The following is a 25,874-nucleotide window of genomic DNA, read 5'->3' as shown; positions in this document are numbered from 1 at the left end:
GAACTCAGGTCCTTCCTTTTCCTTCCTCACCCTGTCCTTTCTTCACACTCTTAAGGTTTCATCTCCGAGCCCTCAGCCCTGCTTTCCCAAATCCTTGTTTTTTCTCAGCAGACCGCTGTTTCTCCCCTTGCCCTCCCTCCTCTCCCACCTCCAGATAGTTGGCAAGCTCCCTCTTTTAGCACTTCCTCACTTTCTTCCTCGCTTGTCACCCTCCTTCCACCCCCAGAGATGGGTGCTGGATTCTCAGCCCCCGAGTCCCAATTCCCCGCTTGGGTTCTGCGTTCTCAAGCTCAGTGTCTTCTACCTCACCCAGACCCGGAGGACCCTTTCTGAACTCAGCAGAGCCTCTTCGTAATTCATTCAATAGTATTTATTGAGCGCTTACTGTGTGCAGGGCACTGTACTAAGTGCTTGGAATGTACAATTTGGCAACAGATAGAGACGATCCCTGCTCAATAACGGGCCCACAGGACCATCCTCGATGGCCATTTCTGAGAGCTTCTTCTAAGGTTTTAGCCCTCTTGCCTGCTTCCCTCCGTCCCCACAACCGCGATTGCTTACTTGGGTGCTGCCCGCGTGACTTTTTTTCAAAAGTGGTATTTGTTAAATGCTTACTTTTCCGTCAGGCAGTGTACTAAACTCTGGGACAGATACAAGATAATCAGGTTGGACAACAGTCCATGCCCGCATGAGGCTCATGGTCTTAATCCCCATTTTACAGATGAGGGAACTGAGGCCCAGAGAAGTTAAGTGACTTGCCCGAGGTCACAGAGCAGAAAAGTAGTGGAGGCTGGATAAGAACCCAGGTCCTTCTATTCCCAGGCCCATGCTGGGTGACGCTGCTTCTCTCTGTTTACCCCAGTCATTCCAGTTACCACAGCACTTGGGTGTCATTCATTCGATCATATTTATTGAGCGCTTACTTTATGCAGGGCACTGTACTAAACGTTTGGAAAGTACAATTCAGCAATAAAAAGAGACAATCCCTGCCCATACCGGTTTTACAGTCTAGAAGAGGGAATAATTATGTTATTTGTTAAGTGCTTACTACGTGCCAAACACAGGGGTAGATACAAGGTAATCAGGTTGGACACAGTCCAAGTCCCTCATGGGGCTCACAATCTTGATACTCATTTTACAGATGAGGGAACTGAGGCACAGAAGTGACGTGCCCAAGGTTATACAGCAGACATGAGACAGAGCTGGGATTAGAACCCCCGACCTCTGACTCCCAGGCCCGCTCCCTTACCACAAGGCCATGCTGCTTTTTCCAAAATGTTTCTGTTTCAGATCATTGGAATTTCTAGGTGCTACGAATGGGTATAGATTTCTGAATTTATTTCTGTTTTGTATACATCTTCATGATATTTGATTGTCAAGACTGTAAACTCTTAGAAGATGGGTTTTTTTTTTTTTCCTGTTACCTCCTTACTGTGTAATCTGGTAGGCCTGTGAACCCAGTAAATTTGGTTGACTTGCTAAAGTTACTGTACATTCAAGAAATAAGAATAAAGATAAAAGCAAATCTTAATTAGTAATATTTATTCAGAACTTTTTGAGTGCTAGGTACTGTACGAAGCGTTTCAGAGTGTGTGTTAGTAGTTAGGCACAAATTCCCCGTCTTTAAAGGAGCTTACATTTTAGTGGGAAAGGCAGATAAAAATGATTTACATGCAGTAGAGAAGCAGCATAGTGAAGTGGAAAGCACACAGGCCTGGGAGTCAGAGGACCTGGGTTCCCTGGGTTCTAATCCCTGCTCTGCCCCTTCTCTGCTGTTTGATTTGGGGCAAGTCCAACTTCTGTGTGCTCCACTATCCTCATCTATAAAACAAGGATTAAATACCTGTTCTCCTTTCCCCTTGCACGGTGAACCCCAATGGGACAGGGACTGTGTCTGACCCGATTATCTTGTATCTATCCCAGTGCTTAGTACAATGCATAGTAAGTGCTTAATGTGTTTAGACTGTGAGTCCGCGTTTAGACTGCGAGCCCGTTATTGGGCAGGGATTGTTTCTCTCTGCTGCCGAATTGTACATTCCAAGCGCTTAATACAGTGCTCTGCATATAGTAAGCGCTCCATAAATACTTTTGAATGAATGAGGACCACAGAAAGTGAAAGCCAGAGAAAGAACAAGATAAAGCAGGGAGCAGCATAAACAAATCAAGTTGAAACAGCCAAAGAAATAATTGACTGTATAGCTATATACAATAAATAGATGTGTATATTGACTATAGATAACTGTATAAATGAAATAGATGTGTATATTTGCTATAGAGATAACTATAGAGATAACTGAAACGGCATTGGTGTAGTGGATAGAGTACGGGCCTGGGAGACAGAAAGTCATGGGTTCTAATCCTAGCTCTTATCTGCTGTGTGACCGTGGGCAAGTCACTTCTCTTTCCTGTGCCACAGTTACCTCCTCTGTAAAATGATTGAGACTGGGAGCCCTCCGAGGGACAGGGACTGCGTCCAACCCGATTTGCTTGTACCCATCCCAGGGCTTAGTACAGTGCCTGGCACAAGGTAGGTGCTTAACAAATACCATAATTATAATTATGAGAAGCGGCGTGGTATAATGGATAGAACATGGGCCTGGAAGTCAGAAGGACCTGGGTTCTAATCCTGGCTTTGCCACACATCTGCTTTGTTAGCTTGGGCAAGTCAGTTAACGTCTCTGGGCCTCAGTTATCTCATCTGTAAAATGGGGATAAGAGTGTGAGTCCCTGTGGGACAGGGACTGTGTCCAACCTGTTGATCTTGTATCTACCCCAGCAATCCTGATTGGGCTGAGAGGGGCCCGATTTCACCCCAATTACTACTACAAGCCCTTGGGCTTGCAAGTGGTGTCAGTAACTCATTTGAACTCAGAGACCTCAAGGTCCCTTTCTAGTAGAAAGCAAGTGCTTAGTACGGTGCTTAAGCGTTTAGTGCAGTGCGTAAGCATTTATTTAGTGCGGTGCTTTGCACACAGTAAGCTCTTAAGAAACACAGTCGAATTGAATGGAATAATAATAATAATGTTCGTATTTGTTAAGCGCTTACTATGTGCCAAGCACTGTTCTAAGCACTGGGGTAGATACAGGGTAATCAGGTTGTCCCACGTGAGGCTCACAGTTAATCCCCATTTTCCAGATGAGGTCACTGAGGCACAGAGAAGTGAAGTGACCTGCCCACAGTCACCCAGCTGACAAGTGACAGAGCTGGGATTCGAACCCACGACCTCTGACTCCCAAGCCCGGGCTCTTTCCACAGAGCCACGCTGCTTCTCTTAGAAACAAGCATGGCCTAGAGGAAGGAGTCTAGGCCTGGGAGTCAAAGAACCCAGGTTCTGATCCCAGCTCTGGCAGTTGCCCGTAGAGTGACCTTGGTCAAGTCACTTAAATTCTCTGCACTTTAGTTTCCTCATCTATTAAAATGGGAATTCAATACCCCTTCTCTACACTAGACTGGCCGCCCCATATGGGACAGGGACTGTGTCCAGCCTTAGAGCAGCTCATTATGCGCATGGAATGTACCTGTTAATTTTGTTATACTGGACTCTCATAAGTGCTTACTCTGCACATAGTAAGTATTCAATAAATATCATTGATTAATTGATTAACAAATACCCTAGTAATTATAATAATAGTAGAGGGAGACAGGCCCAAAGCAGCATGGCTTAGTGGAAAGAGCCCGGGCTTGGGAGTCAGAGGTTGTGAGTTCCAATTCTGGCTCTGCCACTTATCAGCTGTGTGACTTTGAGCAAGTCACTTCACTTCTCTGTGCCTGTTACGAGATGTTCTTCCCCTTGACTCTATCTATCGCCATTGTTCTTGTCTGTCTGTCTCCCCCGATTAGACTGTAAGCCCGTCAAACGGCAGGGACTCTATCTGTTGCCGACTTGTTCATTCCAAGCGCTTAGTACAGTGCTCTGCACATAGTAAGGGCTCAATAAATACTATTGAATGAATGAATGAATGTTACCTCATCTGTAAAAAGGGGATTAAAACTGTGAGCCCCACATGGAACAACCTGATTTCCTTGTAGCCACCCCAGCGCTTAGAACAGTGCTCGGCTCATAGTAAGCGCTTAATAAATGCCATAATTATTATTATTGTAATCTCTGGACCTCAGTTCCCTCACCTATAAAAAGGGGATGAAGACCGTGAGCGTGGGACAACGTGATTACCGTGTACCGTGTACCGAGTGCTTGGCACGTAGTAAGCGCTTAACAAATACCATCATGCTCATTACAGAGATGAACGTGCTTTTCCCGCGCTCCGCTCCGACCCCGCCCAGCGGAGCACACGGAGGTCGTTAGGACCCGGGAGCCCAGTGAGTGCAGACCCCTTAGGGGAGGGGGGGTTTCCCTCCATCGGACCCCCGCCCCCCATCTTCCTCCTCCTCTCCCCGCCTCCTCTGGTCACGTGGCCGGCCAGGATTTAATTCTAAATCCCAATTGTGTACAGCTAAACCCCGGGAACGGGAGGGAGGGCCAAGGCGGGCTGAAGGGCAGGGGAAGGACCCAGGAGGGTGGGGGGGGGGATCCCCTGGGGGTCCCCTGGGAGGGGATCCGGGGGGTGGGGTGGGGGGCAGCCTTCCCTCAAGGAGTGGGGCCGGCCGGGGGTCCCACCGACCCCGGGGACGAGGCTGAGAGACTGCCAGCTGGGCTGGGGGATGGAGGGAGGGAGGCCCTGATAGCACTGGACAGGACCAGACAGGACCAGAGAGGACCGGACCGGCCGGGAAGGCCTCCCAACCCTCCCCCTCGGGGGCCCACCGGTCCCCATGAGCTCAGGGGAGGCCGAGCAGAAGCTGGAGGTGGTCATCGAGGTGGGTCCCCCTCCCCCCCTCCCCCCCGACTCCGGCCTCTGACCCCAACCCTGTCCTCACCCGGCTGGCCGAGGGACCGGGGAGCAAAGGTGTGAGAAGACCAAAGAGCGGAGCCGTCCCCGACCGGGCCTAGAACCTTCCGGGGCCTCCGAGGGCGAGGGGGCGGGAGGCCCGGCATCTCTCCGGATTCTCCCGGGTCTCCCCCGCCAGCTCCTCTACGGGCTTCTCGGACCGCCGGCCGGGGCCGGCTGCTTTTGCCGCTCTCGGTTCTTCGTGCTTTTCCACGTGGCGGAGGCCGCACCAAGTCGGTGACCATCTTCCCGGAGAGCGGTGGCCTGCCTCTGGAATTAGGCCGGGCCCGGGGGCACGTGGAGGTGCCCCGCTGTCCGCTCGGGATTTCTCGTAACGTCCTGGTGCCGGCCGGTCCTTCAGGGGTTAGGGCCGCGGGGTCGGGCAACTGGGTTAGGATGTGCAGGGCCAGCGGGGCTTGACATCTGGGGCGGGCTGGGTAGGGCGTGCGGGGTCGGGCGAGCGGGATCAGGTGTCTCGGGCAGGGCAAGCGAGGCTGGGCGTCCAGGGCAGGGTGTGCAGGACCAGGCATTTGGGGCAGAGCTTGCAGGCCAGGCCAGAGGAGCGGGGCTGGGCGTCATGGGCAGAGCATGTGGGACTGGAGGTGCGGAGCCAGGTGTGCGGGGCCTGGGGGGACTTCTCAGATAAGTATGTGTGTGTGCCAGCGCCCGGGGGGCGAGGGAGAGACGTGAAAGTTGTGGCCTGGCTGGCTGTTCTTGGTGCTGGGGGGCTTCATTTTAGGGGTTTTATTATGGTACTTATTGTGGTATTTGTTAAGCGCTTACTATGTGCCAGGTGCTGAGGTAGGTACAAGTTAGGTTGGATGCAGTCCCTGTCCCACATGAGTCTCACACTCTTAATCCCATTTTAAAGATGAGATAACTGAGGCACAGAGTAGTGAAGTGACTTGCCCAAAGTCACAGAGCAGGCAAATAGCAGAGCCGGGATTAGAAAACAGGTCCTTCCGACTCCCAGGCCTGTGCTCTATCCACTAGGCCACGCTGCTTCTCTGGAGTGGGTCTTTTGGAACTTAAATCATTATCTTTCCTTTTCTGTTGTCATCTTGTGTGCTATTTTCATGTTTTCATTGTTTTATCCTTCTTTATGTGTCTGTTATCTGTCCCCACTCTCTTCTCTTGGGTAGATTGTCAGCCCTTGGGGGGCCAGGTACCACGTGTAAATTGCACCCGTATATTTATTCCCAGGGTTCTCTACTGTGAGCCCCACGTGGGACAACCTGATTCCCCTGTGTCTACCCCAGCGCTTAGAACAGTGCTCTGCACATAGTAAGCGTTTAACAAATGCCAACATTATTACTGTTATTATTATTATTATTACAGTGCTCTGTGCAAAGTAGGTGCTTCATAAATACTATTACCACCAACTATTATTACTATTACCACAATTACCACTACTTTTCTTCCCAGGATTGGGAGACAGTGATTCCCCCCCACCCCCAACCCTCAGTTCCCCTCAAGCCGTTGCCCCCTCGGCCCCAGGCTTCCTTCCCCGGCCTTGGGATGGGAGTGAATGAGATAGATCCAGAGAGTAGCCAGTCATATCTCATTTCCCGGGCTCCCCAGGAAGAGACCTGAGGAAGACGTGCCCACCACCTCCTGTCTTCCCACAGAAGCTGGAGAGCCAACTCCTGGACTGCGGAAAGAAGCAGGAGGAGAAGGAGGAAGAGGTGGAAGAGGAGGAAAAGGAGGAGGAGGAGACCCAATCAGCTCCGGGCCCAGCACAGGACTCCCCGCCCTCCTGCCTGGCCGCCCGCATCCGAGAGATCGTCACCCGCAATCTGTCGGAAAGGGAGGGCTCAGGTAAGCCTTCCACCCGGGGGCAGCAGGGACCGGGAGCTGAGGTAATCTCCAGGCAGAGGTGAACATAGATATTCCGGGCTTCCTCCTTGTGCTCGATTCCTGCCTCTCCCCCCTCCGCTGCCTTGCTCGCTCTCTGCCTTTTCCTGTGGGTTGATCTGCTGCCCGGAGACCTCTCCTCCAATCTCCTTGTGGGGGTATTGCCCTCTGGTAGACTCAGCTGAGCATTCTCGCTCTGTTCTTTTTGGGTGGCTGTGCCCATTGCCAATTTAATCGCTTGGCAAGGAGCTGAGAATGACCCAAGGGGCCTTTACTCTATCGATGTGCCCTGATTCCTCTCTCGTGCTCAGGACCATGGGTACCGGGAGGGCAAGAGAAGGTTGGCCCAGAACCCCAGGTGGCGTTGGGTGTGAGTGCCAGTGTCTGTGCTGGGCTCTCCTTCCTCCCTCTTCTTGCAGGCGCCGCCTCCTACGAGGTAGAGATGGCGTCCCTCCTGTCACTCCAGGAGGAGAATCGGATCCTGCAGCAGGAACTGTCCCGGATCGAAGACCTGTTGGCCCAGAGCCGGGCCGACCGGGATGAGCTGGCCATCAAGTACAACGCCATCAGCGAGCGGGTAGGCTGGCGGGTCGCGGCAGTGTGGGCGTTGGGGATGGGGAAGACGCCAGGGGAGCTGCGCTTCGCGCCAGTATCGAAGGGAGGAAAGGTCACATGATACATAGGGAAAATAGGTTGGACTTATCGATTTGAAGTGATGGGCCTATCTCCTGCCTCTTGTCCTGTGCCGTCGTTTCCGATCCACAGCGACACCACGGAAACATATCTCCCAGAACTCTCCGCTCTCCATCTGCACTCATTCTGGTAGTGTAGCCATAGAGTTTTCTTGGTAAAAATACGGAAGTGGTTTACCATTGCCGTCTTCCATGCAGTAGACGGCTTCGACTCTCTCCCATGCCTCTGCTGCCCAGCATGGGTTAGTTTTGACTTGTTGCAGATTCCCTTCAACTCGCTAGCCCCTGCCCAAGCTACGAATGGAATGGGTAGGCCTCTGCTTGACTCTCCCTCCCAAAGCCGAGACTGGTAGAGTACCGGAAACTCTTCAGGTGTGACCCTGAGAGGGGTATCTCCTGCCCGGAGACTGAGGAATGGATGGATTGACCTCATGGGGTCTCTTCCAGCCCAAGGAGATAAGGATTCAGCACCAGAGCCATGTTGGCACCACCCCACCCTTGGGTTCCCACTACCTCCCTCTTTGCCCAATGCCGGAGCCCAGGCCAAGTTCAGATCAGTTTAGGCATTGAGACGGAAGCTTAGGGGGGGTGCCGACTACTGGCACCCACTGACGGAGTGAGGGCCAGTCTTGCCGACTGCTTCTTAAGCCAAGCAGACTGTCCTAGGCCTCAAAGTCCATCCTTGCTCAGGCCAGTGCAGCCCTAGCACCTACTTCTGGGCAAGAGGCCCAGTGGTGGGATTGGATTTGAGCTCCTAGAAGGGGCATCTAGGGGCTTAGGGGTGTGTGTACAGCGGGGTTGTTAACAGAAATCACAGAGTGTAGGGGGCGGTCCCTGTGTGTATGTGAGAGTGTTGGGGTTCAGGCGTGCTTTAGGGGCAAGTGTGTGTCTGTAGGGGTCATTGGGTAGAAAAATGATGACTCTGTAAGAGTGTGTGGGGGTGTGGAGGGGGTGTGAGCCCCTCATTCTTGGCTGAGGCCTGCCTGGACATGCTCCCCATCTTGGATTTGGTGCTGGGCTTGCAGATACTTGCCCGGGAAATAGCGGGCTCTCCGCCGGGTGCCATCGACAATACCGAGTGGTTGGTTTTTCCAGGATTTTCTGGCCTAGGTTCCTGTCCCCAGTGGGGTGGAGCAGGCGGGGAAGAGGATGATTGGGAGAGGAGGTTGAATCAGCGGCTGTGAAGTGCCAGCACCCTCTTGCCCCCGACCCCCAACGAAAATCTAAGGAACCGGAGATGATGACAGTGTTCCAACTTTTCTGTTCTAAAGCTAAAAGGAGTAGGACAGCTCTGTCGCTGATCCTAACTCCTTGTGACCGTGTCCCAATAAAAACCAATCCCTTGAAGCCCGGGGCCACCTTCTGTCCCCTGGGATACTTCTCTGGTGGACTCAAATTGTGACTCCAGAACCTTCTGTAGTTCTTTGGAAGTCAACAGAGAGAAGCAGCGTGGCCTAATCGATAGGATAAGGGCCTGGGAGTCAGAAGGACTTGGGTTCTAATCCCTGCTCTGCCACTTGTTTGCTTTGTGACATTGGGCAAGTCACTGAACCTCTCTGTCCCTCAATTACCTCCTCTGAACAATGGAGATTAATAATAATAATAATAATAATGGTGGTATTTGTTAAGCGCTTACTATGTGCAAAGCACTGTTCTAAGCACTGGGTGGATACAAGGTGATCAGGTTGTCCCACGTGGGGCTCACAGTTTTAATCCTCATTTTACAGATGAGGTAACTGAGGCACCGAGAAGTGAAGTGACTTGCCCAAAGTCACACAGCTGGCAAGCGGCGGAGCCTGGATTAGAACTCTTGACCTCTGACTCCCAAGCACCGGGCTCTTTCCACTAAGCCACGCTGCTTCTCCATTAAAACTGTGAGCCCCATATAGGCATGCGTGGATTCCAACCTAATTAGCTTGTATCTACCCCAGCGCCTAGTGCAGTGCCTGAGACATAGTAAGCACTTAGCAAATACCATTAAAACAAAAAGCAAAAAAACAAAACGAAAAATACACATCCCTCCAGTTCTTCCACCTGCCAGTAGAGGGAACCTGGATGGGGTTCTTCACTCATTCAGTCGTATTTATTGAGTGTTTACTATGTGCAGAGCAGTGTACTAAGCGCTTGGAAAGTACAATTCAGCAACAAATAGAGACAATCCTTGCCCACAGTGGGCTCCCCTCTCAATCTCCCCTAAGTGGGACCAGAGGAGACTATGTCCCTAAGTCCCCCATATCAGACAGAGACTGTGTTCAACCCCATTAACTTGCATCTACCCCAGCGCTTAGATCAGTGCTTGACACGTAGCAAGTACTTAAGTACCATAATTATTAATTTTATTATTATTAAGCGGTTCTCCAGGGGTTGCCCTGATGGTTCATTCATCGTCGTATTTATTGAGTGCTTACTGTGTGCAAAGCCCTGTCCTAAGCACTTGAGTAAAATAAAACAATAAACAGACACATTCCCTGCCCACAACAGTCACCCATCCCAAACTAATTATTCCCCCTCCCACCATTCATTCATTCAGTTGTATTTATTGAGTGCTCACTGTGTGCCGAGCACTGTACTAAATGCTTGGAAAGTACAGTTCAGCATTATGACATGGGCTTTCTACGGACCCCTTTGAGAAGCAGCGTGGTTCAGTGGAAAGAGCCCAGGCTTGGGAGTCAGAGGTCATGGGTTCGACTCCTGGCTCTGCCACTTGTCAGCTGTGTGACTGTGGGCAAATCACTTCACTTCTCTGTGCCTCAGTTACCTCATCTGTTAAATGGGGATTAAGATTGTGAGTCTCACGTGGGGCAACCTGATTACCCTGTATCTCCCCCAGCACTTAGAACAGTGCTCTGCACATAGTAAGCGCTTAACAAATACGAACATTATTATTATTAGACTGTAAGCCCGTCAATGGGCAGGGATTGTCTCTATCTGTTGCCGAATTGTACATTCCAAGCGCTTAGTACGGTGGTCTACACATAGTAAGCGCTCAATAAATACTATTGAATGAATACTAGTCAGAGAGAGTCAGTGCGGGGGTGATTGGGAGTGGAGGGGCACTGGCTAGAGACCTAGATATGGGGGGGGTCATGTCTTCCCTTTGTGCTGGGGAGAAATCCGTCTGTGGAGAGCTGGGTCTCTTCCTGCCCTTCTCCCCTGGCCCTTCTCCCCCTGGGGCACATCCCCTCCGTATTACCTGCCTCCCTCCCCCCCACTGTCCATCCCCGAGGCTTCACTGGGCTGACCCTCTCCCCACTCCCAGCAGGATGGCTGTTGAGTAACCTGCAACTTGGGCAGAGTGTTTGCTAAGCGACTATTATCCTTCCTGCATTAAAACAGGAGATAAAGGGAAGTGTTAGTGTTTGTAAAAGTGTGTGCTGGGCGGTGGGGGCTGTGAGGGAGAGGGTGAGGGATGGAGAAGGAGGGTCTCCTTGGGTCTTGCGGCTTCCATGGGGAAGCAGCATGATGTAATGGATAGAGCACAGGCCGCAAGTCAGAAGATCTTGGGTTCTAATCCCTCCTCCCCCCCCCCTTTGTCTGCTGTTTGAACTTGGGCAAGTAATTTCCCTTCTCTGGGTCTCATTTCCCTCATCTGTAAAATGGGGATTGAGACTGTGAGCCCCATGTGGTACAGAGATGGTGTCCAACCCGATTTGTTTTATCCACCCCAGCGCTTAGTACGGTGCCTGGCATATAGAAGCGCTTAATAAATACCATAATTATTATTACTATTATTTTTGGATCAATGAAGCGTATCCACCCCAGTGCCTAGTACAGTGCCTGGCTAAAGTAAGCCAGTAAGCGCTTAACGAATACCATTATTATCATTATTATTTTGAGTGACTCTCAGAGACTGTTCCCCTGCTAAGCCCAGCGCCTCGACTAGTAAGTACGGGGTATTCATTCATTCAGTTGTACTTACTAAGTAATTACTGTGTGCAAAGCATTGTACTAAGGGCTTGGGAGAGTAAAATATAACCACATTCCTTCCTTCCCACAGTGAGCTCACAGTCTGGAGGGGAAGACAGTCATTAATAAAAGTACATAAATAAATAGATAAAGGAATTACAGATATATGCAAATATATATATATATATAATTATAATAACGTTGGTATTTGTTAAGCGCTTACTATGTGCAGAGCACTGTTCTAAGCACTGGGGTAGACACAGGGGAATCAGATTGTTCCCACGTGGGGCTCACAGTCTTAATCCCCATTTTACAGATGAGGTAACTGAGGCACAGAGAAGTTAAGTGACTTGCCCACAGTCACACAGCTGACAAGTGGCAGAACTGGGATTCGAACCCATGACCCCTGACTCCATAGCCCGTGCTCTTTCCACTGAGCCACGCTGCTTATATGTGCTTTGGGGCTGGGAGGGAGGATGAATGAAGGAGCAAGTAAAAGTGGAGCAGAAGGGAGTGGGAGAAGAGGAGAGGAGGGCTTAGTTAGGGTACCTCCATAGAAACCAGTTGCCTGAAAGACTGGGTGCTGGGGCAGCTCCCTCTAGCATGAGAGAGAGCCAGGAGATGATGATTAGGGTATTTAAGTACTTTCTATGTGTCGAGCACTGTACTGATCGCTGGGGTAAATACAAATGAATCAGTTAGGACACAGTCCCTATCCCACGTGGTGCTCACAGTTTAAGGGAGAGGGAGAACAGAGATTGAATCCCCATTTTATAGGCAGAACTTGGGGCAGGAAGAGGGCCTCTCTCATGGCGGTATTCAGGGCCTGAGCAATGAATGTCATAACACTGAGGACAGACCGAGGAAACCAGTTAGTGTGAGAGAGAGATTGAGATTAGACTGAAGGAAACGGATTTGGAATTTTTTTTTCATTGCTCTTCTTTGTGAGGAAGTCTCTAGTGTGAGAACAGCCTGGCTGAGAAGGGTCCCTTCCTGCTCATGCATTCATTCAATAGTATTTATTGAGCACTTACTATGTGCAGAGCACTGTGCTAAGCACTTGGAATGTACAATTCGGCAACAGATAGACAATCCCTGCCCAGTGACGGGCTCACAGCTGCTCATTGCCATCTCACCTTCTAGTTACTGCCTTGCTGGACTCTCTTCACTGCGCCTGGGTGCCCAGGCCTTCCTGCAAGGTCTGTGGTGCAGATTGGCATTGCCGTCCCGGCAGGGCACTGCCCAGACTCCGCAGAGGGGAGACTTTGCCCCTTTCCAGCAGGGGAGCCCGGAGCAGGCGTTAACCTATTAAACTCCTTAGTGTCCCTGTAAGAGGCCCAAGTTCATAACTCCATTGAGAAGCAGCATGACCTAGTGGATAGAGCACGCCTCTGGGAGTCAGAAGGTCGTGAGTTCTAGTCCCGGCTCCTGGTGTGTGACCCTGGGCAAGTCACTTCGCTTCTCTGTACCTCAGTTATCTCATCTGTAAAATGGGGATTGAGATTGTAAACCCCGTGTGGGACGGGGACTGTGTCCAATCTGATTAGTTTGTATCTACCCCAGTGCTTCTTCAATTGTGTTTATTGCACGCTTACTGTGCGCAGAGCACTGTACTAAGCACTTGGAAAGTACAGTACAGCAATGAAGAGAGACAATCCCTGCCCACAACGGGCTCACAGTCTGTGCCAGGCACATAGTAATCGCTTAACAAATACCACAGTTGTTATTATTACCAGGGGGGAGAAATTGAGATCTAGATCAGGGAAGGGACCCATCTAAACCATTGGGGTTGGAGGGGACAACAGGTCCCAGGGGTCTGGTTCCTGGTCCTGGCCTTAAACCGCTAGCTAATTGCCCTCTCCCGTCACCCATCGGAGGAGGGTGTGTTGGGAGAACTGGCATTCCTTCATTCAATCGTGTTTACTGGCATGAGGGTGGGAAGCGGGGAAGGCCTCCCCACACCGTTTCCCTCCTCTTCTAAGGCCTAATTGAGGCTCTGGTCCCCGTCTGTGGGTAGAACCTGTGTCCATGGCAACCCGGAGAAGAATGAGTTAAGCGGCTGGTTGCTAAAGTGGCAGTTGCTGGGGTTATGGTAAACTTCATTCACTAAAGACTCAGTGGGGAGTCTCTCCCCAAGTCTCCCCTCCTTCGCCTGGTGAATTAAAAAAAAAATTGGAATCTGTGTGGCTGGACCAAGGCTGAGGGTTAAGGGATGGTGAGTCGGGCGGGTGTATCCAAGCTATTTTCTCCTGGGCTTGACCCAGGCCAGAGTGTGGAGATGAGCTGATAGGCAAGGGATGAGATGGAGGACATCTTCCTCCTCTTCATTCTCCTCTTCCTGCTCCTCCTCCATCTCTTCCTCCTTCTCCTCCTCTACTTCGTCCTCATACAGGTAGCACATTCCTCCCACCACATCCAGAGCTGCTGGGAAACAGAGACAAAGCTGCTTGGTCCGAGGAGGTGCCTGGGTCCCCCCCCCCCCCCCCCCCCCCCCCCCCCCCCCCCCGCCCCGCTGCTCCTCTGTTGGGCCAGCGGTGGTTTTGTTCCTGAGATTGGAGCCTCAGCCGTGTCCCCTGAGGGCGAGACAGGAAGGCTTCAGCAGGTCAGCCCTTAAGGACCTGCTGAGAGGCAAGAAAGGAGTAGGTGCCCTGCCTGTCCCAGGTCCTCCTGGCTGGGGGTCCAGGCCTGACACTGAGAGGAAAGCGGGAGAGGTGGGCTCGGCAGCTTCCTGTCTCAAGGGGCCTACCCGGAAAGACTTTGGGGTCAGATGTGAAGCTGACATCCCTGACTGAGGGGATTGTAGCCTTGGCCTTTGGCTTTCCCTTGCCTCGGGGAGCTACCCTCTGAATACCTGGCTGCCCGGTTTGCTCAGATCCGTCCCAGTCAGGAATCATTTTGGATCTCCTCTGAACCTGAGGTCAAGCCCAGCCTTGGACAGTGTGGCCTGAAGGAGGCAAGGAACTTCCCAAGGGCATGATCGGGGCACACACCTGGTTGATTTCCTTGGATAGCCTTGGCACAACAGGGCTATCCAGCCTCTGGAAGCCTTCTGAGCTGTGCCTCCATGCTCAACACCCTGTCAGCTGTGGGGATTGAGTGTGAATTTACAGGCTGGAAGACAGTGTTCCTAGACCTGCATCTCTCTCCCCTCCCCTTAACCCCTTAAACCCGTAGCCTCTTACCTGCCCACCTCTGATAGGGACTTTCTGGGCTCCAGCCCTGGTATTTTGACCAGAAATCCTGGCTGGTCCCCTCTTTGGACAGGACCGTTCCTCTGTCTAGGGCCCAGACTATGCCCACTGGCTTTGAGATAATTGTCCCGACGGCAGAGTCTGGGCACGGCTCCCTCAGTGCCTGAGCGGCTCCTCTCCTCCCACTCCCTCCCAGGGCCAGGGTCGTCACTTCAGGGACATTGAGGGAGCGTTGGTTTGTGACAGGGTCGTGATGTTGGGCAGCAGTGTAGCTGGATGGAGGGGCCAGAGTGCCCCCTTTCCCTTACCATCGCAGCACAGTCGAGTGGATGGGGTGAAGCCCTCGGTGTAGGGTGAGGCCCTGGGTGTACGTTGCAATAAGTCCTCAGCTGGAGCCCCTGGATCCCCTCTGCCCACTCCCAGTGTATTGAGATGGAGAGCCCTAGGAGGAGGGTCTCTGGGCCGGTGCCAGGACAGAGCACTCAGGGTGGCATGGTCCCAGTGGCCCTCAGAGATGGGATGGGGGAGAGACTGTGGAGTGTGGGGTGAACTGGGGAGAGGGCATGATTGCATGTGCTGGGGGAGGGGAGGGCATGCCTTGATTTAGACTTGTGTGTCTGTGCAACTGTATTGTGTATGGGAGTATGTGAGGAGGTGGGTGTTTGCTTTTGAGTCAGTGTTGGGCAGGCTGGGAATTTGCAGAGGATTATGGAACACTTTGATAGAGGCCCTCTGATGGTGAGCTGCTCTGAGTCGAGCCAGTGAGCAGAGCCCTCTAACATCCTTCCAGCCTCCAAGCTGGTTTGGTATTGGGCCCGGGGGTGGAGGGCAAGGCCCCTGGCTCTGACCCGCACCACCCCTCCAGCTCAGCCCAGATCAGGGTTCTTTCTGGGAGGGATTAGGAGGGGGCTGCCATCACCCCATCCGGCCGGTAGCTCCCTGGAGATGGGAAGCAGGCCAGGGACCGTAGAGGTAACTGGATCCAGACCCCCGGGTAGAGCCGAGGTGGGGGGACAGAACCTGGGGTAGCCGGAGGGAAAGCCCGGGACGGGCCGTTCCATTACCGTGTGGCTTGTTTCCCGCTTGCAGCTGGAGCCGGCCCTGCAGCTGGAGTCTGGCGGGCCCGGGCGGGACTCTGGGGAGCCCAGGGGCCTGGTCCAACAGAATGTTGAGCTGCGGCGGCAGCTAGAGGAGGAGCAGGCCGCCTACAAGAGGAAGCTGCAGGCCTACCAGGAGGGGCAGCAACGCCAGGCCCAGCTTGTGCAAAAGCTGCAGGCCAAGGTGAGCTCTCGGGAGTCCACGCAGCCAGGGCCGACTCTCCCTCGGTGACTGGTTGGACCATAGGTGCTCTAGGGGATTCTCGCCCCGGGGGGTGCGCCAGGTTAGGGCCTCTGGGAGACCCGAGGGGATTCGGTCCTTCTTTGGAGAGGGCCACTGGACCTCCCACCCATCCAGCAGCCGGCATCTGGGAGAAATTAAGGCTTAGGAAGGGCAGCGGGGACTGGCCTTTCAGCAAAGTCAGGACATGGAGTGTGCCCAGGACATGACCCTCATGGCACTGTGACGTCCCCTTTCCTCACCCCTCTCTCGTGCTGCCCCTAAGGAGGCCGAGGTGTCCCCGCCCCCACCCCCACCCACCTCTGCTGCTTCTCCAGCCGAATCAGCGGGTTCTCCGGCTCCCGGCTCTCCTTTTCGTCCAGCCGCAGCCACGAGTCCGTCGGGTCCGGGTGGTTCTGGGGGAAGGAGCCGAGACCCCCATCCCACCTTCCTTAGAACCAAATCCATCTGATTATCTTGCATAATAGTAATTGGCAGTAAGTGTTTCCTGTGTGCAAAGCACGGTGCTAAGCATTGGGGTAGATACAGTAAAATCAGATCGGACCCAATCCCCGTCCCATTGGGGAAAGAGAACAGCTATCTTAGCCCCCATTTTACAGGTGAGCAAACCGAGGCCGAGAGAAGTGAAGTGACTTGCCCGAGGTCACAAAGCGGGGATGGTGGGGAGCCAGGATTCGGACCCAGTTATCCCAGCTCCCAGCCCTGAGTTCTTTGCAGTAGGTTACCGTGTATCTCTTGCATCTGTCCTGGAGTTTAGCACAATACCTTGGCACAGAGTAACTACTTAATATTACTAGGACCACCGTGTCCCTCTGTGTTCCCTGGACACTTAGGTCATGTCAGGAGGGGCTTTGGGGACCAGAAGAGGAGAATGACCCCCAACCCCACCCCCACTGCCCTCACAAGGTCGGGGAGTCTGAGAAGCTGTGCCCCCTGGGACCAGGAGGGCCTCTATGGACTTGTCCGGTTGACTCCAGCCATCTCAAGCTCCACGTCCATCCAGGCTCTGTTGGATCTGGGGGTATTGAGGGTTGGGCCCCTAGAAGTGGGCTGTGCCGGGTCTTGCAGAGAGATGCCCCTGTGACGGATGCCACCACTCTCGGCCTCCCCTGCCTAGGTTCTCCAGTACAAGAAGAAGTGTGAAGAGGTGGAGCAGCAACTCCTGGAGAAATCCACACTGCTGGAGCAGCAACGCCTGGTGGTGCGCCCCTTCGCTTCCTCCTCCATGTCCTCCATGCCCTCCACGCCCTCCTTCCTACCGACATTCCACTCCCTCCTCCTTCCCTACCCTCTACTCCCTCCTCCTCCTTGACCCTCCACTCCCTTTTCCTTCCCCACCCTCCCCGTCCTCCCTCCTCCGTCGCGGCCAGGCTCCTTCACAGGCCCGTCCTCCCTCCTTGCTCGCTGTGCCACTTTATGTCACTTGGGCCCAGCAAGCTCCCTGCCACGGGCAGCAGTCGCCCCTCAACTGCCCAAGTGACCGTAGCAGAGCCGCTCACTGACTCTTGGAGTGGTCAGCGAGCTGATGTTGCCTGCCACTCCTAGGTTGGGTCTAGGATGGCGGGGGGGTAGGGGAGGAGGCATTGAGGGGGAGTGGGACAGACCCTTTCCTCTGTGCCTCCCTCCCCGCTTCCTCCAGAACCACCTGGACCTGACTGACTCGCGGCTGCGGCTGGATGAAGAGCAGAGCCGGGAGCTGGAGAACACGCTGATTCGACTGGAGGAGGAACAGCAGAGGTGAATGAGGGCGGAGATTCCTTGGACTCCTTAGGGGCAGCACATGAGGACGGGTGACGGGAGGGGAGTGGCATAGTGCCATGAGGGTCATGACCTGGGCATACTCTGTCGTGGCTGTGCTGAGAGGCCTGTCCCCCTCGGTCCTTCCCAAGCCCTAATTCCCCTCAGATTCCAGTGAAGCAGTCCTGGGGATGTCAGCTCCGCCTCGGGCCCCGGCTGGTGGCCGGGCCCTTTACCTGGCCACCAATAAGGTTGGCTTGGCACCCCTGCTTAGTCTCCGGCCTCCTAGAGAGTCCGTCGGTCAGTCATTCGAACTTATTGAGTGCTTACTGTTTGCAGAACACTGTACTAAGCATTGGGGAGAATACAATATGACAGACATATTTCCTGTTTACAATGAGCTTACAGTCTAGAGAGGCCCCTGATCAAGGGGATGACGCCTGTGCCCTTGAGGTTTGGAAGTCAGAGCCCTTCATGGCTGATGTAACGCAGGGCAGTGCGGCCTAGTGGGAGGAGCATGAGACTGGGAGTCAGGAGACCTGGGTTCTAGTCCTGGTCCTGCCACGTGCCTGCTGTTTGACTCCTGGCAGGTCTCATAACTTCTCTGTGCTTCAGTCTCCTCACCTGTAAAAAGGGGATCGATAATAATGGTGGTATTCGCTAAGCGCTTTCCACGTGCCAAGCACTGTACTAAGCACTGAAGCAGATACAAGATAATCAGATCAGACACGGTACCTGCCCCACAAGGGCTCACAGTGTAAGGGGGAGTGGAACAGGCACTGACTCCCCATTTTACAGATAAGGAAACTGAGGCACAGAGAAATTAAGCAACTTGCCCAAGGTGACACAGCAGGCAAGTGGCAGAGCCAAGATTAATACCCAGGTCCTGGGGCTCTTGGGCCTGTGCCCTTTCCATTGGGCCACACTGCTTCTTTACCTGATCTCCCTCCTTCCCTTTCTGATTCTCAGCCCCGCCTGTGACAGGGACCTTATCCAATCTGATTATCTGGTGACACAGTGCTCGGCATATTAGAAAGCGCTTCACACATACCATCATTAGCTACCAGCTTGGTCCAGCCAGCCTGACCTGTGAGGGAGCCCATCCTTGACAAGACCTCTGACCTCTTTAGCATCCCAGGCGGGTAGGGGACAGGTGATGGTGCGTTCATCTTCATCCCTGTTGTGGGATGCTGGGCCTTGGGGTCTCAGTGCACTCCAGCCTTGTGCATTTGTGTGAGGACTGGTGCCGGTGCTCCTAGGTGGCAACCCTCAGGCTGCCGTGGCTACCCGTGGCCAGGGTCTCTCCTTGTCTGACAGGAGCCAAGTGAGCTGCCCCGCATCAAGCCCAACTGCTTTTCACTGGGCCGTCCCTCTGTCCGACTTGGGCCTAAGGAGAGACCGCCCCTCTCCCCTTCTCTAGGAGTGCCAGCCTGGTCCAGGTGAATGCCATGCTGCGGGACCAGCTGGAACAGGCCAGCATCGCCAACCAGGCCCTGAGCGATGACATCCGCAAACTGACCAGCGACTGGACCCGCAGCCGAGATGTGCTGGAGCAGCGGGAGGCGGAGTGGAGGCGCGAGGCGGAGGTGAGAAGGAGGAGGGGAGGACCGGGCCCGGCCTTGGGTAAAGGGAGCTCCCGGGAACTGTTGGTGCCTCAGATTCTCTTGTACTGGGTCAGGCCGGGCCAGACCGGGACTCTGGGCCCAGCAGAGGACCCCTTCTCTTTCCGGGGGAGTGGCCTTTGCTCAGTTTCCAGGGGCCTGGGACTCATGGGCACAGTGTGCCCCGAAGGAGTGGGTCCAGTGAGCTGAGCTCTGCCCCGGGGAAGTCCCCTAACCATCAGAACACCATCAGTCAGTGTTGAAAGAGCAGGATAGCAAATCTCCAAAGGCTCCCTCCAATGCTCAAACCCCAGCATGTCCAGGCTCAATTCTAGCCATGCCAGGAGCCCAGCCAGTCCACTACGAGGTCCTGCCCAGAACCCAGATCTGACCCTCCCCTGATCTCCAACCCAACCTGTGCCCCAATGCCTGGATTTCTGACTTGGTCGGTGAAATGTACCCACTGGCCCTTGGCTTTTCGTTCAGTTATCCATCTGGGGTTTGAATGTAGCAGCTTGAGTGATGCCCAGCAAGTGGCTGGGGGGGCATTGGTGGACTCTCTACCACCCAGAGCCCCGGCTGACCCTTCTGGTTTGGCCCAACATGCTCCCTTGGGTGGAACCTGAGAGACCGCTTCCTCCCAACCCCCTCATCCTAAACCCTCTGAAGGATGGACCATCCCAGGTCGGTCTCTGTCTCCACGTTGCTCTTAATCAGTCAATCAATGGTATTTATTGAGTGCTTACTATGTGCAGAGCACTGTTCCAAGTTCTTGAGAGAATACATTACAACAGGGATGGAAGACATGTCCTTGCCCACAAATACTTAGAGAAGCAGGGTTTCCTAGTGGATAGTCAGAAGTCAGAAGGACCTGGGTTCTCAACCTGGCTCTGCCACTTGTCTGCTGTGAGACCTTGGGCAAGTCTATTCACTTCTCTGTGCCTCAGTTACCTCATCTGTAAAGCGGGGATTGAGACGGTGAGCCCCCTGTGGGACGTGGATTGGTTCCAACTTGATTAACATGTATCTACCCCAGGTCTTAGTGCAATGCCTAGAACATAAGTGCTTAATGAATGCCATTAAAAATACCATAATAATAATAATGATGTTAAAGTTTGAAGTTTATAGGGAGAGACAGTCATTAAAATAAATTAGGGATATGTACATAAGTGATGTGCGGCTGACAGAGTGGCAATTATTAAGTGCTTAAAGTGTACAGATCCAAGTGCATAGGTGAGGCAGAATGGAGGAGTAGAGGAAATGAGGGCTTAGTTGGGGAAGACACTTAAATACCATTATTATTATTATTATTATCATCATTATTATGGAGTAGAGGCCATTGGTGACCTTAAAGAGGGCAGTTTTTGAGGAGTGAATTGAGGGGGAAGTCAGATTGGAGAGGGTCAAGGAGGGACAGGTCCACAGAACTACCATTGGACTTCTTGGGAAACTGGAGGGGTCAGGGTCCCAAGGTCCTTGGGCCAGTAATGAACTGGGATCTCTGAGAGGGCTGTGGCACCCCCACTCAGCGAACACTGGGCTCTAAGGGCTTGGGACCGAGCAGACTCCTGGGAGGGAAGCAACAGACCTGTGACCCAGTTTGCTCCTTTTGGCCCCAGTGGGGCATTGGGCGGGTGGGTAGGAGAATGCCTGCTCTTAGCGAGCGTAGCAGGGCTAAGGGGAGGTGGGCCGTGGATGGGAGGGGCTGGGTGGCCCAGCCCCTGCCTGAGGTGCCCTTGGCTCTTCCCGGCCCCAGTCCTTCAACGCCTACTTCAGCAGCGAGCACAGCCGCCTGCTGCTGCTCTGGAGACAGGTGGTGGGCTTCCGGAGGCACGTCGGCCAAATGAAGGCCTCCACGGAGAGGTGAGTGTCGCGGAGGGTTCCCCGCGGGTGGTGGCGGGGGTCGCCAGCCCGCCGACCCCTCGTCCCTCCCCACCCCTCCTTCCTTCCCTCTGTCCCTCCGTCCCTCTGTCTCCGGGCCGGCTGCAGGGACCTGTGTCAGCTGCGAGGGGAGCTGGCACGGACGGCCCGGGCCATCCAGGCGGCCGGAGTCGGGCTGAGCGGGAGCCTGCGCCTGGCGGAGAGCGGCAGAGAGGCGGCCCTGGAGCGACAGACCGTGCTGCGGGCCCAGCTGGAGGAGCAGCTGCGGGACAAGGGCCGCGAGTTGATCCAACTCCAAATGAAGGGCGACCTGGAGAAGGCGGACCTGAGCGCCAGGTGGGCAGTGTGCCGTCCTGGCCCCAGTGGGGCTCCACGGACCATGTCTGGGCTGTCCAGTCTGTTGTATTTATTGAGTGAATCCTATTGAATGAATGAATGAGTGCTTACTGTGTGCAGAGCACCATATTGAGTGCTTAGGAGAGTACAAAGTAGCAGACACATTCCCTGCCCACAAAAACTCGCAGTTTAAGGGGGCAGACAGGTATCAATGTAAGTAAATAAATTACAGATCTGTACATAAGTGCTCTGGGGCTGGGAAAGGGGGATGAATAAAAAGAGCAAGTCAGACTGATGCAGAAGGCAGTGGGAGAAGAGGAGAGGGGGCTTAGTTAGGGAAGGCCTCTTGGAGACGTGCCTTTGGTAAGGCTCTGGAATGGGGGAGAGTAATAGTCTGTCAGATATGAGGAGGGAGGGTGTGCCAGGCCAGATGCAGGATATGAGCGAGAGGTCAGAGGTTAGATAGAGGTACAGTGAGAAGGTTGGCATTAGAGGAGTGAAGTGTGTGGGCCGGGTTGTAGTAGGAGAGTAGCGAGGCCAGAGGCAGGGCAGTTGAGGGTCTCTGTTTCCCTCAGGCATCCAGGATCCGGGGACACAGGGAACCTGGGTGACCTGCGGGGAGCTGGGAAATGGAAGCAGAGAAGGGGGCTCAGAGCCGGGTGCTTGGAAAGAGGAAAGAGCCCAACTGTCCTAGCTTCCCCTGGGCAGCTGGGGCAGGGGAGGGAGCACCGGGAAGGGAAGTGGGAAGGGATTCCCTTCAAACAAAGCCGACAGCACTCTCTGCCTCCCCCCCCGGCCCTCGCCCAGAGTGACCGAATTGGCACTGTCCCTGGAGCGGCTGCAGAGCCAGGCTGCCGAGAAGGAGCGGGCCAACGAGGCCCTGACCCAGAAGCTGGAGACCCTGGTGAGATGAGGGCGGAGTCCCTGCCCCTCTGCCCTACCCGGCCCCCTCCACCCCGCCTGACACCCCCCGCCCTATTGACCCTGATTGTCCCTGGGGCTAGGCTGGGCTCTAATCTCTGCTCCAGCCCCTGCCCTGTAGTAGTCCTGTTCCTATGGCCCTGCCCCTGCCCTCCCCGTGGCCGCTCCACCGAGGCAGCGCCTTTTCAGCCGTCAGCCTCGAGTGACTCTCGCTGCCCTGGTTGTTGTGCGGAGGAAATCCTTGGGGAACCCAGGGACCTCCGTTGTCCACGCCTCTTGCTCTGGGGGCCGCTCCTGGCCCACATGTGGCCGGTGACCTCCAGCCGGGCCCGGAAGCCTGGGCCGGGGGATTCGAGACCAGGGAAGCGGCTCTCAGTCCTCGCCCGGGTGTGCAGGAGGCCGCGCGGCTGCAGGAGCAGACGGTTCTGGAAGCGGAGGAGCTGGAGACCCTGAGGACTGAATCGGAGGTGCTGCAGCAGACCTTGAGGGACCTGGCTCAGGTGTGTGTGGGCTTGTAGGGGGCGAGGGTTCGGAGCTGGCCAGGTGGGAGAGCTGTGTTGCCCCCTCGAGCTTGCCAGTAATATTAGAGGGAGAAGCCAGCAGTTAAGCAATCACGCAAATGGTGGTATTTATTATTATTCATTGTATTAATTAAGCACTTAATATGTGCCAAGTCCTGTTCTAAGGTCTGGGGTAGATACACGTTAATTAGGCTGGACAAAGTCCCTGTCCCAAATGGGATTCACAATCTGAGTTGAAAGGAATGGGATTTTATCCTCATTTTGCAGTTGAGGGAACTGAGGCACAGAGAAATAAAGTGATTTGCCCAAGGATACATAACAGGCACATGTCAGAACCGGGACTAGAACCTAAGTCCTGCGTCTCCCAGGCCCCGTGCTCTTTCCACTAGGCCATGCTGCTTATGTACGCAGAGCACTGTACTAAGCACGTTGGCGAATACGAACGAGTTAGTAGACCCCAACTCTACCCTCAAAGAGTTTACAGTCTAGTGGGGAAGGCAAATACTAAATTATGGTGAGGGGGATCAACAGAGTTCTAGTGCAATAGGAAAGCATGGGGATTGCCCAGAGAGGAGCCAGGATAAGGTGGTCCTGGGCCTGACCAATGTGGAGCAGGGATTAAGAATGGAGCTGGGCTATGGGCAGATCCAACGAGTCTCTCCCTTTACCCTGCAACTTGTAGTCCTCCCCCAAGTGCTTAGTTTAGTGGTCTGCAAGATGAGCACTCAGTAAACGTATCATCGATTGACTGACCAGTGGATTGATCCCCTCCCCGGCAGGCCGTCCTGTCAGATGCAGACAGCGGGGTTCAGCTGAGCGGGCCGGAGCGCACCCCGGAGGCCTCGGACGCCAGCCTGCGTGGCCTCTCCTCGAGCCTGTGCACCCCCTCCCCGCTGCGCCCCTGCTCCCCCCGCCGCTGCGGCTCCCCGGCCTGCTCGGACTCCACGCTGGCCCTGGTCCACTCCGCCCTGCACAAGAGGCAGCTCCAGGTTCAGGTGGGAAGACCAGGCTGGGCCTCCTGGGAGTGGGTGGCCTGGGCGAGTGGGAAACCACGTGAGCTTGGAGGGGTCGGGAGCTGGTTGGGGTGTGGCTCAAGTGTTCGGGGGCCCTAGGGAAGAGCTGATCCTGCATCCTTGGGGAGTGGCTCTGGGCACCGGGGGATCGGCTTGGGAGATTCCCGGATTGGGTCCTGGGTGTCCATGGCTGGGGTGGCTGCTGGGGGTGTCTCTCCAGGACATGCGGGGGAGGTACGAGGCGAGCCAGGACCTGCTGGGCTCCCTGCGGAAGCAGCTGGGCCAGGGCGAGGGGGAGCGGCGGGCCCTGGAGAAGCGGCTGCTGCAGCTGCAAGACAAGCTTGATGGAGCGGCTCAGGCCAAGGAGGATGTCCAGAGAGAGGCTCAGCGGCTCCGAAGCATCACTGACCTCCTGAGCAGGTGCTGACCCCTGATGGGAAGGGAGGGAGGGAGGAGGACCTGAGCAAGGTGGGCGGCGGAGCCGGGAGAGACAGCAGGAAGATCCAGCCTAGGCTGGAATGGCAGGGGTCAGGGAAGGGGCACGGATTGTACTTCCCATCGTTCAGAGGGTCGGAGGAGGCCCGGGGAAGTCCAGGGACTTGCTCCAGATCATCCTCTGAGTGGTGGAACCCAAACCCAGGCCCCCGGGGCATCTCGAACTTCCTCTCCCCGGTCCCTTTGGCAGTGAGAAGAGCGAACTGGCCGGAAATGTCCAGGCCCTGCAGCAGCAGGTGGCCTCCCTGCGGCAGGAGCAGGAGAAGCTGCAGTTGGCCAGCGGGGACCTGCAGCGGCAGAGGGATCAGCTGGCGGAGGAGAAGGACGACGCCATCCAGGACAGGGAGCGGGCCCGCAGGGAGATCGAGCGAAGGTGAGGAGCGGGGAGGGCGGGGGACGAGGAAAGAGACCGACAGGCTGACTCTCTCCTCTCTCTCACCACTCAGATTCTTCCAAAGGCCCTGACCTTTGACTCAGTGGGTCATTGAGCCAGACTGAAGGGATCCTTCCCCCTCTGCTTCCCCACTCCTGCCTCCTCGCACCCGCCTTGTGGCTCCTTCCCCTGCTCAGCCACCCTGCTCCAGCAGTAGAGGACATACACGGACACATGACACACTCCGGCTCATCCTGCTCCTTGGGAGCTCAGTACTCAGTCACCTCGCTCCCTCCTACCTCGTCTCTCTGCTCTCCTACAGCCCAGCTTGCACATTTCGCTCCTCTAATGCCAACCTCACTGTACTTCGATCTCGTCTATCTCGCCGCTGACCTCTCTGCCCACGTCCTGCCTCTGGCCTGGAACGCCCTCCCTCCTCATATCCGACAGACAATTACTCTTCCCTCCTTCAAAGCCTTTTGAAGGCACATCTCCTCCAAGAGGTCTTCCTCGATTAAGCCTTCCTTTCCTCTTCTCCCACTCCCTTCTGCATTGCCTTGACTTGCTCCCTTTATTCGTCCCTGCTCTCAGCCCCAAAGCGTTTATGTACATAACTGTAATTTATTTATATCGACATTTGTCTCCCCCTCTAAGCTCGTTGTGGGAAGAGAATGTGCCTGTTATATTTTTCTGTTTTACTCTCCCAAGCGCTTAGTATAGTGCTCTGCACACAGTAAGCGCTCAATAAATATGATTGACTGACGGGGAGTAACCTGGGAGGTGGGTTGGAGGTGGGAAGAGTGAAAGCGGGGGATCAGCGGTGAGCCGGCACTCTGACCGTGGGCTTTTCGAGGAACTGGTGGCTTGAGGCTAGCATGGCGAAGGGATCGCTGAAAGCCACTGGACGGCGAGGGCACAGGAGAACCAGGTGGTGCTCTCCCTCCTGCCCTGCCCCGCCCTGCCCTGCAGCCACAAGCAGCTGGAGCAGGTGGAGGTGAAGAAGTCAGGTCTGGCCAAGGAGCTGGTGCTGGCGAAAGAGGCGTTGAGCAAGGCCACGCTGGAGAAGGACGTGCTGGAGGCCGAGAAGGCGGAAGTGACGGAGGCGCTGAGCAAGGTCAGGGTCCCCCC

At 54.7% G+C, this 25,874-nt stretch overlaps 1 protein-coding gene across 1 annotated transcript in view; it reads left to right on the top strand.

Annotated features, from left to right (window-relative positions):
* Positions 1–4,619: 4,619 nt before the first annotated feature.
* CROCC (ciliary rootlet coiled-coil, rootletin) overlaps positions 4,620–25,874 on the top strand; it is a 43,851-nt gene continuing 22,596 nt past the window's right edge. The window contains exons 1-15 of the mRNA XM_039912061.1: positions 4,620–4,816; positions 6,516–6,705; positions 7,161–7,318; positions 15,620–15,811; positions 16,986–17,069; positions 17,508–17,605; positions 19,026–19,191; positions 20,963–21,069; positions 21,196–21,423; positions 22,231–22,327; positions 22,740–22,844; positions 23,645–23,860; positions 24,099–24,298; positions 24,564–24,746; positions 25,716–25,860. Coding sequence (XP_039767995.1) covers positions 4,772–4,816; positions 6,516–6,705; positions 7,161–7,318; positions 15,620–15,811; positions 16,986–17,069; positions 17,508–17,605; positions 19,026–19,191; positions 20,963–21,069; positions 21,196–21,423; positions 22,231–22,327; positions 22,740–22,844; positions 23,645–23,860; positions 24,099–24,298; positions 24,564–24,746; positions 25,716–25,860 — 2,214 coding nt within the window. The 5' untranslated portion in view covers positions 4,620–4,771. The remainder of the gene's footprint in view (positions 4,817–6,515; positions 6,706–7,160; positions 7,319–15,619; positions 15,812–16,985; positions 17,070–17,507; positions 17,606–19,025; positions 19,192–20,962; positions 21,070–21,195; positions 21,424–22,230; positions 22,328–22,739; positions 22,845–23,644; positions 23,861–24,098; positions 24,299–24,563; positions 24,747–25,715; positions 25,861–25,874) is intronic.

This window comes from Ornithorhynchus anatinus, chromosome 5, assembly GCF_004115215.2.
Source record: "Ornithorhynchus anatinus isolate Pmale09 chromosome 5, mOrnAna1.pri.v4, whole genome shotgun sequence".
Taxonomy (NCBI): domain Eukaryota; kingdom Metazoa; phylum Chordata; class Mammalia; order Monotremata; family Ornithorhynchidae; genus Ornithorhynchus; species Ornithorhynchus anatinus.
Note: the sequence above shows the minus strand (reverse complement) of the source record. Positions and strands in the feature narration are given on the sequence as shown.